Raw genomic sequence first — 14,665 nt, 5'->3', positions numbered from 1 at the left:
GAGGGACAACTTGGTAAATTGGTAAAACATGGTTCACCAAGAGAATGTTCTACATCCTCGATTGTTGAGTAGAAAAGAAACCTCACAGTTCTAAAAAGGGTGGGATATTTTGGACCAAGAGCGACCAGAGAAAACTCTGAGATTATTACTCTCGGCTAACCTTTGAACAGGGACTTGCAGTTATTCCACAGCACACCTTTCACTCAAACAACAGACTGGTTTATAGAACAAACAGTAGAAGCCATGGGCTTCCTTAAACAGCTAACATGAGATCCAAGAGTCCACACTGACCCCAAAGCAAGGATGCAGAGAAGTTAAGAAGGCAAGGCAAGCTAAATTAATGAAAATACAATAACAGAACTGAACTAAGAATGCTGACATCTTGTAGAAATTGGAATCTAAAGTATGGGGCTTTTGTAGAAAAAGTGTGAAAGAGGAACCTAATTTGCTGTGCAAACTTTCACCTAAAACGCAATAAAATCATAAGAAACAGGTAGGTGGGAAGTAGATACAGCAGAGGAGAGAAGAGGTGCTGACTGAACCTGATACGTGCCAACACTGCAGTCAGAAAGGTGAGGAGTCCCTGACAGAAAGAACAAATGGGAGAAGCCCGTCAGACAGAAATCAAAGAATAGTTCCTGAAGACCAAACAAAGTATTCAAGAAGGAGTGTGTCAAAACAAGGTGAACAGGTTAAGATAGACAACTGGCAATTAACCTTTGCATTTGGCAATATGTCTAGTCTTTGGTCAGCTTACCAAGAGCGGTTTGAATGAAACCATGATTGATGGTGAAATCTGAATTGAGTGTGTGAGAGAGAAAGAGAGTCGATACACAGCATGGGTTAATTCTTTTGGAACAGAGAAATGGGCTGACTTCCAGAGTAGTTGTTAGGTCAACAAAGAGTGTTACTTTGCTCTTTTAAATGATATTTCAGTTATATGTTAGTGTGCTGATAAGACCAATTCCGTAAAGCAGAGTAGGGTAGACTGCAGCAAAGAGGTCTATGACTGGGCAAGAGAGGTCTCAACCCAATACCCAAGTGAGGGTCTGGACATCGGATAGCAGTAGGAGGATAAGATATCCTGCACAAGGCAGGTCGATTGAGTCTTAGGGGAAGAGATTAGCAGATGCTCTTTCCTCAGAAGAAGACAAAGGTGGATCAGCTGGAAGGAAAGAATTGGAGGTTCGAGGAGAAAGAGAAACGTGTAATAGGCTTGATCTACACTGCAGGAGAGTGACTTGCCCTGGGGAATGGGACAGAACAGGAGAGCGGAATGGTCTATGAGACAAGACGTCCAGGGTTTAAAGGGAGGCCTGGCAACATGCCTCCATGCTTTCTCCGCCACGTTCAGGTGGTAGCACAGCGCAGAATGGGCAGAGCTGGTTTCAACATTCATTATAATCTGCACAGGTACAGATAAGAGCTGGAAACACAGGGAATCCAGGGCAGACAAACCCCTCAGGACCAATATTGAGAGTAGTGATACCAGCAGGGTAAGGGGAAGGCTGAGGGAGGAAGGGGGAACCGATCACCATGATCTATATATAACCCCCTCCCAGGGGGATAGACAACAGAAAAGTGGGTGAAAGGAGACATTGGTCCGTGTAAGGCATGAAATAATAATAATAATTTATAAATCATCAAGGGGGGTGGGGAAGGGAGGGGGAAAATGAGCTGATACCAAGAGTTCAAGTAGAAAGGAAATGTTTTGAGAATGATGATGGCAACAAATGTACAAATGTGCTTGACACAATGGATGTTATGTATGGATTGTGATAAGTTCTACGAGGCCCTAATAAAATGATTTAATAAAAATAATAATTATAATATAATATGGCAAATGTATAAAATACCACTGTTCATTTTATGACACAAATACATAACACTTATTTTAAGAATACATTTGCTACCATTTATTGAGCTTATGATTCTAGGTTGTATCATCATTTCCTTTGTAACTTTCCTATCTTTCCTGATGAAGAAATTCCAAGTAATGAAGGCAGGCATATGGAGACAAAACAGAAGGTGAATTATGTTGAAGGCTGAGAAATAAGGACATTCTGTTCACATATAAGAAATTTCAGTTTTCTTCTTTTCTAAATTCTTCAAACATAACCTGATACTTCCTTAAGGAGATCTCATTTTGTAATCCTGAACTTCCAGAGAATCATCGAAGTAATAAAGTTTACTTGTGTTATTTCCAAGTCATTTCCTTGCTTGCTCAATTTAACCAGAACTTCCATTGAGGATCAATAATGCGCTAATGGTGTTTGCTGATTTCAGAGAGAACAGAAGATATGTACCAGAAAAATAAAGTTGATATGGGAGGTTATATCTTACAGGAAACATTCTATATTACGCACCTCACCAAGATGCGAGTCTCCCAAAGGTCCTTTTGTTTCTGGATTAGCAATTATGATCCGAACGCCTGGAAGGATCTATTTGAGAAAGGAGAAACCTCTAGTCAGTGGGCAGAAAGACAGATAGTTCACAAATTCATCTCTATGGTTGAGGTAGTCAGTTTATTGTGCCAACCTGGCCGATAAGCACGTGGGGTTAATTGAAGAGCGGAGGGATAAATGGCTCAGTGAGCCTCCCCTTTCTAGTTCTCGGGTCTCTGTTTTCTGATGGTCGGCCTTAGCCAGTTCCCTGCATTAGCTGGCAAGGCTCACTTCCTGCAAGATGTCCTTGAGGAGAAGCCACAGGGACCTACCCCGATGCAGCCCTGGGTAATGGAGCACCCGTGTGGAGACCCCTGTCAGTGCTGAGATGCTTACACATTCACTGACTCAGCTTTCCACCTGCAGTAGGCAGCATTGCGTCTGTTTTGTGAGATGGAGGAGGACTTTGTGGATTGGTATAGGACATATGGGCTAATGTGGACTTGTGGGCTTGGGCTGCACTGGGTTGGGATGTTTTCTTGATGTGCACTTAACCTCTATGTAAAAACTCTTTCTTATACATGAGTTTCTGTGGATTTGTTTCTGTAAAGTGCCCAGACTAACACAATGGTATTTGTCTGATTTCCTTCAGAAAGTAGCATAGCCTTTGTACATCAGCTGAGTGCTCAAAGGAAGCACTCAGAAACTAAATATCACATTATATAATTACAGCCAATTACATTACATAATGACAGCCCAAGGCTTACCTTTTCATTGTCATGACTACAATGAGATATCATTTGTGAAACTGACCTTAGGATTGCGAACAAACTTGTGATAAATCATATATATATATAACTTCTAGCCTGATGCTTGCACAAATGAATTTTGAGTCACTTCAATCAACTTATTCCTCTTCAGAGGAACACTGGGTCTCACATCATGCCCGTGTACGTGGGTGACAGGCAAGCCGCTGCAGTCAGAGACTAAGGAAGTCAGGCGGTAAGTCCTCGGGGATGAGTCTGCAGTTGAGAATATGCTAGCAGGGCAGAGAGCTGCTTTTATGGGAGCCAGGATGGAAGGTATGGTGTCCACTGCTAATCTGCTATGGTGTTTTATTTGTAATTAGAATGTTTGCACCAATTCCCATCTCTATTCCATTTATTTTCAATGGAATCTATTAGGGAACTTTTTCCTGTAAGTATACGTCTTTGATTATAATGGATGCTAATGTTAAGCATTTCTTTCTTCACCCAAGTTTAGTTTAGAAAATGTTCTAAATCCCACGGACAGCCCATATATAAGGAAATGAAAGCTCATTCTAGAAATCTGAACACAGCCTGGCTCAGTTCAAGCAGTTTAATGTCATGTGGTTAAAACAAGGTAACACATTTGAAATATGGTTTTAAAAAAAGTTATCCTGTCCCCTAAGTCTGAAGTGAGAATTTGTGGCTGACTAACATTATATCAAAATTTGTTGAGAATATTATTTACTATTGTTAAACCAAATTGTAAGAAGATTTCTAAATTTGTGGCCATGCAGTTACAGGTAACAGAGTAAAACTGCCCTTAGGGTTTTTTTAGGCTATAACCTTTATGGGAGTGCATGGTTAAGGCTCTCTCCCTTAGAGCAGCTGCTGGGTTTGAACTGCCAACCTCTCGGTTAGCAGCTGAGTGTTGAATCATCACATCACCAGAGCTTTGTTTGTGGCACAGCGTTGAGCTGCTAACCTCAAGGTCAATGGTGGCCAGTTTGCAGGAGAAAGAGAGGCTCTCTGTTTCAGTAAAGATTCATAGGCCCAGCAAGCCTATGGAGCAGTTCCACTCTGTCCTAGAGGGTCACCGTGGGTCAGAATTGGTTTTGGTTTAGACATAGATAATACAAGTTCCTGAAGCAATAGGAAACTCTTGTAGAGGTGTGTCAAGTGGTGGGTGGTCTGACTCCATGAGGAAGCAAATGAAATCAGTGAGACCCAAAAATTTTATTTTAAATCTTCATTTCCATTTAAATAGGCTTCATATGCTATAGTTCTACGGTAATATTGTCAGGTCAACATTGTAGTGCTAATGCTAAGGTCAGAGGTGCAAAACCATGGGGAGGTCTTCAGAGGAAAGGCCAGGCTACTTGCTCCTTAAAAGATCTACAGGCCTGGACACCCCACATAGGCTCCTGGTGAGCCCGAATCAATGCAGTGGCAGCAGATGGATGTCAGAAGCTATTAGTTGACCTTGGCTACCCATTTTTTGTCTGCCACATAGCAAAGGATAGACTTATTTCTAGCTGTTTTTATTGCTGTGTGGTTGAACTGATTCTGACTCATGGGGACTCCATGAAAGACCTGGTAGAATTGTTCCATAGCATTTCCAGAGCTGTACCTCTTTATGGGCACTGATCACCAGGACTCTTTCCCCACAAAACAGCTGGTGGAAGGTGTGAACTGCCAACCTCCTGGTTAGTATCTGAAAGTTTTAACCTGTGCGCCACCAGGCGCCTTGCTTTTTCTTTGTTTTTAAGCTAGGCGTATAGATACTCAGAATCAACAGAGTATTTCTGAAATTAACTTTCAGTTAGTGTGACCATTTGATTCAATCTGGCCAGAGGTGTGGTGTGTGTGTGTGTGTGTGTGTGTGTGTGTGTGTGTCAGAGAACACAGCAGCTTGTGGGCTCCTCCCAAAGGCTCGCATTTCTAGTTACTTTCCCTCTTCTTTCTGTTTCTTGGTAGCTGGCGTGGAACATCCATCTTAGGCCATGCCTTGACCTTGGGAAGTAACCATTTTAGCTGAGGATGCCTCCTTCTAGACTTTTCCATAAGAGAGTGAAAAAAAAAATTCTAACTTGTTTAAAGCACTATTATTTGGCGTTTCTGTGTTCATGAGCAACATAGTCCTGATACATCACTTTCGAGAAAAAATCTTGGAAAAATGTCTACAGAATACATTTCTTAAAATGTCAATGCATAGCTCCTCAAATTCTCTTATATAGAGTCACAAATTTCTTCCTTTAATACTTACTTTTCCTGATTCCATTAGGGGCAAACTATGAGGGGATCCTCTCTCTACTAGGCGGACTCTGTAAAAATAGAAACAGAAGATATTATAAGGTTAAGTGTCCTGTGTCCACGATTCTCTTCCACGGGTGTCCACACTTGGTCCTGTGTCGGGTAGATTGTTAGGGAGTGTTGCTTTTGCTGGCAAGTGCTGCCTTGTGGAAAAGATAATTTTGAAGCCAAAGACAATGCCATCAGATATCAGAGTGCAACTCTGCACCGGCAGGGCAAAACAGCAAGAGGATGGACGACAGTAAAAGCCCCAGAAGAGAGAGCACGGGTTAGGAACGGCCATTTAAATCATGATCTTCCGAGGCTGATGGTTCCAGAGTCCAGGTGCACATTATTTTCCATTTGGAAGTGGGCTCTACATTCAGATACCAGGAAGGAGAGGTTAGGGTCATTGAGAGGTTTTAAACATAGCACCCTATCTATCCATAACTGGCGGTCCTCCGAAAGGGGAATGGTTGGTTCAGGGAGGAGTGGCAATGTGGGTGGCGACAGAATGAAATCTGAAAGTAAGATCTGAAGTCACCGAGTGAAGAAATCAGTGAAGGCACTCAGAAAGCAAGTCTGCATTAAGTAACCAAGATGCAACCCCCATGTGCAGGAAGACAAGAAGAAGTAAATTACATCCTAGGAGGAGCTGCCACTCATGCGCTGATGGCAGTATTTGTCCTGAACACACACCTCTGTGCACAGGTGAGACATACAGGAACTATGTGTGGGAAGGCTGTGTCACAGTGAACAGCAGCACGGAATCCAGCTATTGAACTGCGTGTATTTGTGATGGACGACGGCAGAGCTGAATGAACACAAGACTGGCCAATTCAGATGGCAAACCTCCTTTAAGAAAAGATTTACGGGGACGGACGGGAGGGGAAAAAGGAAAATGAGGAGCTGATTCCAGGAACCCAAGCGGAAACCGAGTTTTGAGAATGATGAGGGCAACGAATGTCTGAGTGTGCTTTACACAATTGATGTACATGTGGATTGTGATAAGAGTTGTATGAGCCCCAATAAAATGATTTATAAAAAAAAGATTTTAAAAATAATAAACTTAGAAACATTTTAGGGTGATTTTAATCACTGCTAAAAACAAGCTTGCTAATCACAACTACAGCCAGCTAACAGTCACCTTCATTGCATTATTGTACGTACTTTATGCTCTCCATTTCCAATTGTCCATGGGAGAAAGACGAGGCTTTCTACTCCCATAAACAGTTCCAGTCTCGGAAACTCACAGGGTCAGTTCTACCCTGTACTGAGCCAGAATGGACTCCATGGTGGGGAGAGACATTACTAATTTTGTATTCCTAACAGAGCTACAGTACTGTATTACAGTGCCTTCTTCTAGGGTTAATTTTTACTTAAACGAAATAAAATGAAGGAGAAAACAAAATAAACCAATAGAACAGAGAAGAGAACGTGTCCTGCGCTCCCCTCCTGGGCCTGCCTTATGCACAGGGACAGAGGAAGGTTATTGACGGTTGATTTGGGGATGCGGGATAAGGTTTATAAAAGATCAATTTTTTCCTCTGCTGCCACCATCTACATCTTCCCCATGGAGATCTGAAATGACCACTAGTCACCCATTCTCATGCATTAAGCACAAGCTCTTCCTCTGTAACTAATATGCAGACGTGAGAACTCAGGAGGCAGGGAAGGGGGCGGCACCAAGGAAAGAAATCCTTGGCTTTTGCTTTGGCTCAGGACCAAGCCCCCTGCCTGCAGGGGTGAATTCCAGCAGGCCACCGTCTCTCCCCCTGGGATCCATGGTGCAGTGCAGATCTTCTGCAGCTTGGGAGCTTAGGCTATTGAACATGCTGAAGTAAGACTCTTAAGGAATGCTTGGCTGTCATTAATATGGATAATACTGCATGTGCCAAGCAGAAATGGTGCCAGTACATGAGGGGAGGGGCATCAGCAGGTGCAAGTTCCCAACTTGTTCACGGCTACCACTGTTGGGTCCCTGGGTGGTACACATGGTTATTTGAGTTGTTGCTGGCTGAAATATTGGAAGTTCAAGTCCATGCAGAGGGTGTCTTGAAAGAAAGGCCTGCAATCGACATACCAAACATCAGCCACTGAAAACCAAGGAGCACAGCTCTGCTCTAATATACGTGTGGGGTCGCTGTGCGGTGAGGTCAACATGACGGTACCTTGTTAACGAGTCACCATTGCTGGGTCAGGCCCTGGTGGTGTAGTGGTTACACACTGGGCAGGGATCTGTAAAGTCAGAAGTTTAAACCACCAGCTTACATTCTCCTCAGGAGAAAGATGGGCCCCAGGGTCGCTCTGAGTCAGCATCAACTCAACGGCTGTGAGTTTGGTTTGGGTTTGGTCAAGGGCCATCCTCCTGGTCCTGCCCATGACAGTGAGCATTCAGTAATGGGCAATCGTTTAACTGCCGGTCAACAGGATGAGCTGCTTCTCATCTAGCCTGTGGTGTACCTTCTGACATGACTTCAGGAAAAAGTGGCCTGTGAAGGAGTGAATCACCAGAGGTGAGGGTGGCGGAGGATGGGCGTTTCCTCCTCAGCGAGGGACTGTGCAGGAGACGCTACAGAGGAAAGATACCTGAAGAGCCCAGCAGTTGACATTCCGGTGGCTTTTGTGTTAAAGCAAACATGGATGCGGAACGCTACACAGAAGGCAATCAAAGAAAACCAGCCGAGACTAAAACAATTTAAGCTCTTCTAGAATATTTCAGTAGGTGGAATGACATTAACCTTCAAACATAAATTACTGGCTACATCATTGTAGAACTACAAGAAACAAGAACTCTTAAGACCCAGGTAACACTAAGCTCATCTAGATGGATAATTATTAAAACTATGGGTGGGCTTCCCATAAAACATCCACTGACAACTCTGTCCACCAGCACAGCTCCATGCACATGCCACTCAACATAAAAACATGCCACTAGAAGACTACTTACAATCATGAAAGAAAACATAAAAGGGCGATTTTTGGTGTACATGTCCCATGCAACAGTATAGATGCCGTTTTAGGTCTACGTGATACAGAAAACATCAGTGCCAGTGACATTGGCTGCCCTGCTTACTGTGGGCACAGTGTTTAATACCAGAGGGACTTGGGCAATTAAGAATGAACAAGCCCGCATTCAAACATGTGGATCCCAGCGACTGGCGATGAGCTCCAGATGGCAAAGCAATATGGGAACGAAGCCAAATACGCTGGAAAAAATTGTGTGTAGGGGTAAGAAAAAGCAGATCTGTGGACCGTGTGGAAAGAGACAGAATGAAGGAGATGGGGAGTTAGGGAGATCAGTGCCCACCCCCCACCCCAGCCCCCAGCGAGCAGGCGCTGAGCCCTCTGCCCAGGGCACTGGGGTTGCTGTTGTCTGAGAGGCAGGCAGCTGGCCAGTAACTGGACTGTGAGTCCTATAGAGGGCAGACAATCCAGTCACGGAGGGAGAGAAATGCTTAGCCAAAAATATGGGCTGTTTCAGACGAGCAGTCTGGGAAGGGTGAGAGGTCAGCCAAGTTTCCATTTCTGCTTCCACTCTCCCTGCCATTCACTCTTGTAATCACCTCCACTTTAGGACGTTAGAAATGCCTGCCAGGCAAGCCGTCTGACATGCCAGGCAGCTCGGACAGCTTTACTATTACTGAGATGTCTTGAGATAGGTGCACTGGGATAATATATAAAACAAGCCTACTGGAGAGAAAGGCATAATGAGCAAGTATCACTGGATGATGGCTCCCTGAGTTGTACACAAAGTTAAGCACTGGACTACTAACCAAAAGGTTGGTAGTTCAAACCCACCTAGAGACACTTTAGAAGATAGGGTTGGTGAGCTGCTCCCGAAAGATCAGAGGCTCCGCAAACCCTATGGAGTGTGGTTCTACTCTGCACATGAGTCAAGACTGATGCCCAGGACAGCTCAGCGCCACATCTTCCCTTGGGTTTTTCCTACGTTAGCCAGTGCTCAGCCAATCTGGAGAGGAGAAAGGGCAAGGCTCTATGGAACGTGAGGCTGAATCTCCTCCTGAAATGCCCACACTTTGGCCAGTGCTTTGCTGATGAGCAATTCTTTCTTTTCCCTTCTTCCTTCCTTCAGACTTTATCTTGTCTCAGCTCAGAGAAGGGAAGCGAGAGGGAATCTCCATTGAGAATCTAAGTGTCTATGAGTTGTGGAAGGAAAGTAATCGTGTTAAGAATTTCTTCTCTGTGCTGTTTTTTGAGTGCTTCATGCCCAGATAGGTGCGGGGATGCTAAAATCACTAAGGGTGGTCCCCAAATGAAAATACTACATATATTGCTATTATATGTCACACAAAAAGGTCCTTGGTCTACATTAAAAAACCCAAACCCAAACCAATAATGTCCACATGGTAAAAAGAAAGAAAATAAGCCTTATAAAAAGTACACACATATGCCAACCTAGGAAAGAGATTTGCAGTTGGTCAAAGGAGTAAAATCTTAAGACAAAATAATTCAGAGAAATATGAGAGGGCGTCAGAAATTTCATGGAAAAATTGGATCATCTTTTCATTCCACTTTCCCATGAACTTTTTAAAACCCCATTGTAGATGAAACACAGGCGATTAGAAGGACATTTCATGCTATCATCAACTATACACAGAGGGTCGCATAGTCCTGTGACAGACTGGCAGGCTCTGCAGTAAGAGTCCGGTTCCAAACTCCACAGTGGGAATCAGAGGAAGAAGTGGGAGGTGTCAGTTCCTTGTCATCCAAGCCAACTGCTTCCTTTGCCACGAGACCAGAGCTGGATGAGTCCTGGCTCCCACTACTGGATGCTTTGACCACAGATGCGAGAGAAGACTCCTAATCAGAGAAAGGGCTATATGGAACAGCACTGTACACTGTCATGGAATCCAGACTTTCTGGAATCATTGAGGCTGGAGGAACTCCTGAAACTACTGCTTTGAGATCATCTTTAAGCTTTAGAACTTAAACTAAAACTAGCCCCAACAGTCTTCTGGTACCTTAATCAGTGAAACATATCAGCCTTGAGCATGGAGAATTAGCTCTGAGATCAAATTGACAACGGCAACCACGAAAGGTTGGATGGGAAGTTTAGGGTGCAGTGAGCTTATGTTAACGCTGGTGGCGTAATTTGAAAAGGCCTAGCAAGACTGGTGGCACAGCCAGAAGAATGTAGTCAGTGTCGCTGAAGTGTCTATGCAAAAATTACTGAAAAGCTTCAGTATATTTACACCAGAACGAAAACCTTGCTGTGGCCATTGACTTTTTCAAGCCAAGGACAATACATCAGGGTGGTTGAGCAAGTCAAATGTTATGAATATAAAGTGCCTTGCCTCCAGTCTGTGTGTCATATATGGATGTTGTCAGTACTAACACCTGCTCCATCAGAACCAGTTCACAAGGCTTACAATCCAAGCGTCCGGATTGAGAGGTGGAACGGCTGCAGGGGAGGTACCAAAGGCTTACGGTGCCGTTGCTGTCTGAGAACCCGGAGAGCTGGAGAGCTGGAGCGAGGGTGGGAAGAGGCTGCCAGATGGAGGCCACCCTTCCAAATGAAGCGCGGCTGTTTGGCTCAGCTGGCCCGCTGGGAGGGCATGCCTTCAATGACTTTGTACGGCTCAAGCGGAAAAGAAAAAGGAGGCTTGTCTTCAAAGAGTGATTATGCCAAGGCTGAGTATCTAACAGAGATCATCTCGCAGGGCAAAGTACCTGCCGCTCAAGCTAATGCTGGCAGACTCGGTTTCAAACAATTCAGGAGTCGATTAAAGCAGTCAATCGTGGAACTGAAATTTTATTGCCCCTTCTCTTGCTGCCTACCAATATCCATTACTGCTGACTGGATTGTCTTCAGGTGGTGAGTCAGAACCCCTCCCTTCTCCAGCCGAGAGGCTATTTTTAACCACACGGTATAAGCATAATCGGGGTACGTAGTTGATCCACTCTCATTTTTCACATCCGCCTACAGTTTAACTGTACAAGAATCTAAATAAAACCTTGAGGCTTGGCCTCTGTCCCATCCCTGACCTTTTCCATTTTCAACTCAAAACCAAATCCTGGATTTGGAAAAGATGTTTTTCCATCCTAGGTTGTTATGTGGACTTGACATTCAAAGCTTTCCCTTTAAAAATAGACAACAAAAACAACAACCATGAAAACCCAGACGTGTCCCTAGAGAGACAGTTGAGGTGAGGGAAATCTACTGAGAACCTCTTCCTGGTCCCCATCCCGGAACCGTTCTCAGCAGTCAGCGTCAGTGAAGCCGGGAAGGACGAAAGCCACACGCTGAGCGGAGCCACCCTCGGGAGGCACACAGCTACTCATATGCCCTTTCTAGCAAGGGGTGTTTATTTTTTCTGTAAAGCGTTTCCTTCTTTTTGAAGCACTTTCTGAAACCACACACCTTGACCTTCCATCAAGACTCCACAAGCATGTGACCAAAAAGCCCCCAAAACCAAACTCGCTGCCATCGAGTCAATGCTGATGCCTAGCGACCTCCTGTGGTTTATGAGGCTAACTGTTTACAGGAGTAGAAAGTCCAGTCTTTCTCCCACAGGGGTGCAGGTGGTTCTGAACCGGCGCCGCAGATCACAGCCCAATGCGTAACGACAAAGATGCCTTTATTTATACTCAGGGTTCTTCACGGGGTGGCTCGGCAGAGCCCGGGTGCTTGCTTTCAGGCCTCGTGCTCTTTCTAACATTCTGGAAGACCCCTTGATCTTACAGAAGCAGATGATTCCTGCCTCCATCCAGTGAACTCTTATTCTCACTAAACGGGGAAAAGATCTTTTGGCAGCCTGAAGGAGAACAGTGCAGTCCCCTTGGATGGGAGTCCCTTCTAGGAAAGGAGTCAGCTCAGTGACTGCTGTTGCCATGCAGGTAGTACAACGTATTCCATTGGTTGGTACGATGTCTATCAAACCATGGCTACTGGGTATGCATAGTAATCGCAAAATAAAATTTCACGAACTGCCCAGTAGAGGAATAATTAGCATAGCAATACCACTATTACTGTTAGAAGTACCAGAGGGAGGAAAATGGAATGAAAAGATAGAAAGTGATGATGGCAACACCTGTACAAGTTTGCTCGATATAATCGATTTATGGATTGCTATAATATCTGTAGGAGTACCCAATAAGGTGATTTAAACCAGCGGTTCTCAACCTGTGGGTCATGACCCCTTTAAGGGTCAACGACCCCTTCACGTGGGTCATCTGATTCATAACAGCAGCAAATTTACAGTGATGAAGTAGGAACAAAAATTATTTTATGGCTGGGGGTCATCACAACATGAGGAACTGTATTAAAGGTTCGCGGCATTAGGAAGTGGTTACTGATTTAAACAAAACAAAAAAACAAGAAAAGACAGTGGAATTTCCCCCCCAACCTTTGAAGCCCCCTTGTACAGTCACTTCAGAATGCTTAAAGCTGGAGCTCTTGAGCAGAGGATCACAGACAATTGATCCTACTTGGCAGTCACCATTTCCTTCCCCTTCTCAGCTGGCTTCTCTGCCTTGTGTCTAACTGGCCCAACAGATTGCTTCTGGGTGACCGGACCTTTGAAGGCACCCTGCCAACACCAGCAGATTACTAAGCGAACTTGTCTGCAGTCATCTACTGATCAAAGAGCTATGTTTACGCCTCTTTTGTTTGGCTTGAACCTGTGTACATGTGAATTGAACCTCAGTAAAACCCTTTGTTTGTGCTCCTCTACAGCAAAACACACGCTAGTTCCACTGCTTCTATAGGCACCAACAGTCTGTCACTGATTAGAGTTTTTGAGTTGCGCAACCAGTCTCACCTACTTTTTCTTCCACTATTGACATACATTCCCTGCTCCAAGGCACAACACTAATGGTGCAGTAGGTTAAGCATTAGGCCACTAACTACAGAGTGGGTGGTTCAAACCCATCAGCTGCTCTGCACGCGAACAGTGAGACAGTCTGCTCGCTAACGATTACACATCTGGGGAACCCTTAGGCGTAGTTGGACTCTCTCCTCTATGGCAGAGGATCTCAGACTTTTTAAACAGGGGCCAGTTCACTGTCCCTCTGACCATTGGAGGGCCAGACTACAGTTTAGAAAAAAACTATGAACAAATTCCTATGCACACTGCACATATTTTATTTTGAAGTAAAAAAACAAATGGGGCAAAACCACCTGGCGGGCCAGATAAAGGTCCTTGGCGGGCTGTAGTTTGGGGACCCCGGGTCTAGGGTGTCTAAGAAGCGGAATCACCTTGATGGCAATGAGTTTTAGTTTTAAGGTACAAATCAAAACTTTTAATTAAAAATTTATGCTCCATCTTTTTCCAAAAATATCTGAAGCATCTGAAATACTCAATATAATCAGACAATTTTAATAAGTATTTTTTAAAGTCCACAAGATGAAGAAAAAATTAAATATTCCAAAAAGTTAGGCTAATTAATATAGGTGCTGTCATCAAACTTAGTTCACAGATTGCTGGAAAATAAACAGAGAAGAAAAATCAGACAAGTTTTAAGTCAGTTTGGTTTTTAAAAATGTGCTACTTCCTATACTCCTAGTGAAGCATAATAAAAAGAATCCTTATTAAATTAACAAAAAAAACCATTAAGTACTTAACTATAACAGATACCCATATTCATACATCTCAGAACACTAACGTAAGACAAAATTCCAAAGCCACCATTATTTCTAAAGAAGTTCTTCCCCGAAATACCAAACCAAAAACCAAATTCCATGCCGTAGAGTTGATGCCGACTCAGAGTGACCCTATATAGAACAGGGTAGAACTGCCCTTGTGAGTTTCTGCAATGGAAACTCTTTATTGGAGTAGAAAGCCTTGTCTTTCTTCTCAGGAGTGGCTGGTGGTTTCGAACTGCTGGCTTTGTCTTTAGCAGCCCAATGCATAACCTCTAGAACTAGAATGGTGTCTGGCTAACAAAGGGAGTACAGTAGAAAGTCCTGGATAGAGGAGGAGACAAATGTGCAGCAAATCTCAAAATCATAGAAGGGACTAGTCTGACTCTACAGATTGAGATTAGCAGAACCCGCAGTGTGGCCCTTAGTTACCCTTGGGTCTAGACCAGAACTAACCCCCAGTGCTCAATTTTTAGTCAAACAGTAGATAGGACCATAAAGAGAACAATAACCCTCATGAGGCGTGCACATTTTGGTGTAATTGAATATTTAAAATCAAGACAGCAGCATTTACCCAAGTTCCACTGGGTTGGGAGAGGAGGAGGGATGGAAACAGGAAGCTGAGTGTGTGTGTGTGT

The 14,665-nt window shown here is 44.0% G+C and overlaps 1 protein-coding gene across 2 annotated transcripts in view; it reads right to left on the bottom strand.

The window, feature by feature from the left end:
• The window catches only part of DIP2C (disco interacting protein 2 homolog C), a 247,197-nt gene that overhangs the window by 11,758 nt on the left and 220,774 nt on the right, over positions 1–14,665 (bottom strand). For both annotated transcript variants that reach the window (XM_045289849.1, XM_045289848.1), the window contains 2 exons: positions 5,397–5,454; positions 2,367–2,441 (listed from right to left, as the gene is read on the bottom strand). In XM_045289849.1, the coding sequence (XP_045145784.1) occupies positions 2,367–2,441; positions 5,397–5,454 (133 nt within the window). The remainder of the gene's footprint in view (positions 1–2,366; positions 2,442–5,396; positions 5,455–14,665) is intronic.

The sequence above is a fragment of the Echinops telfairi genome, unplaced genomic scaffold, assembly GCF_000313985.2.
Source record: "Echinops telfairi isolate 266 unplaced genomic scaffold, ASM31398v2 ScPeMD7_31;HRSCAF=116, whole genome shotgun sequence".
NCBI classification, from domain to species: domain Eukaryota; kingdom Metazoa; phylum Chordata; class Mammalia; order Afrosoricida; family Tenrecidae; genus Echinops; species Echinops telfairi.
This window is presented reverse-complemented; position numbering and strand designations above follow the sequence as displayed.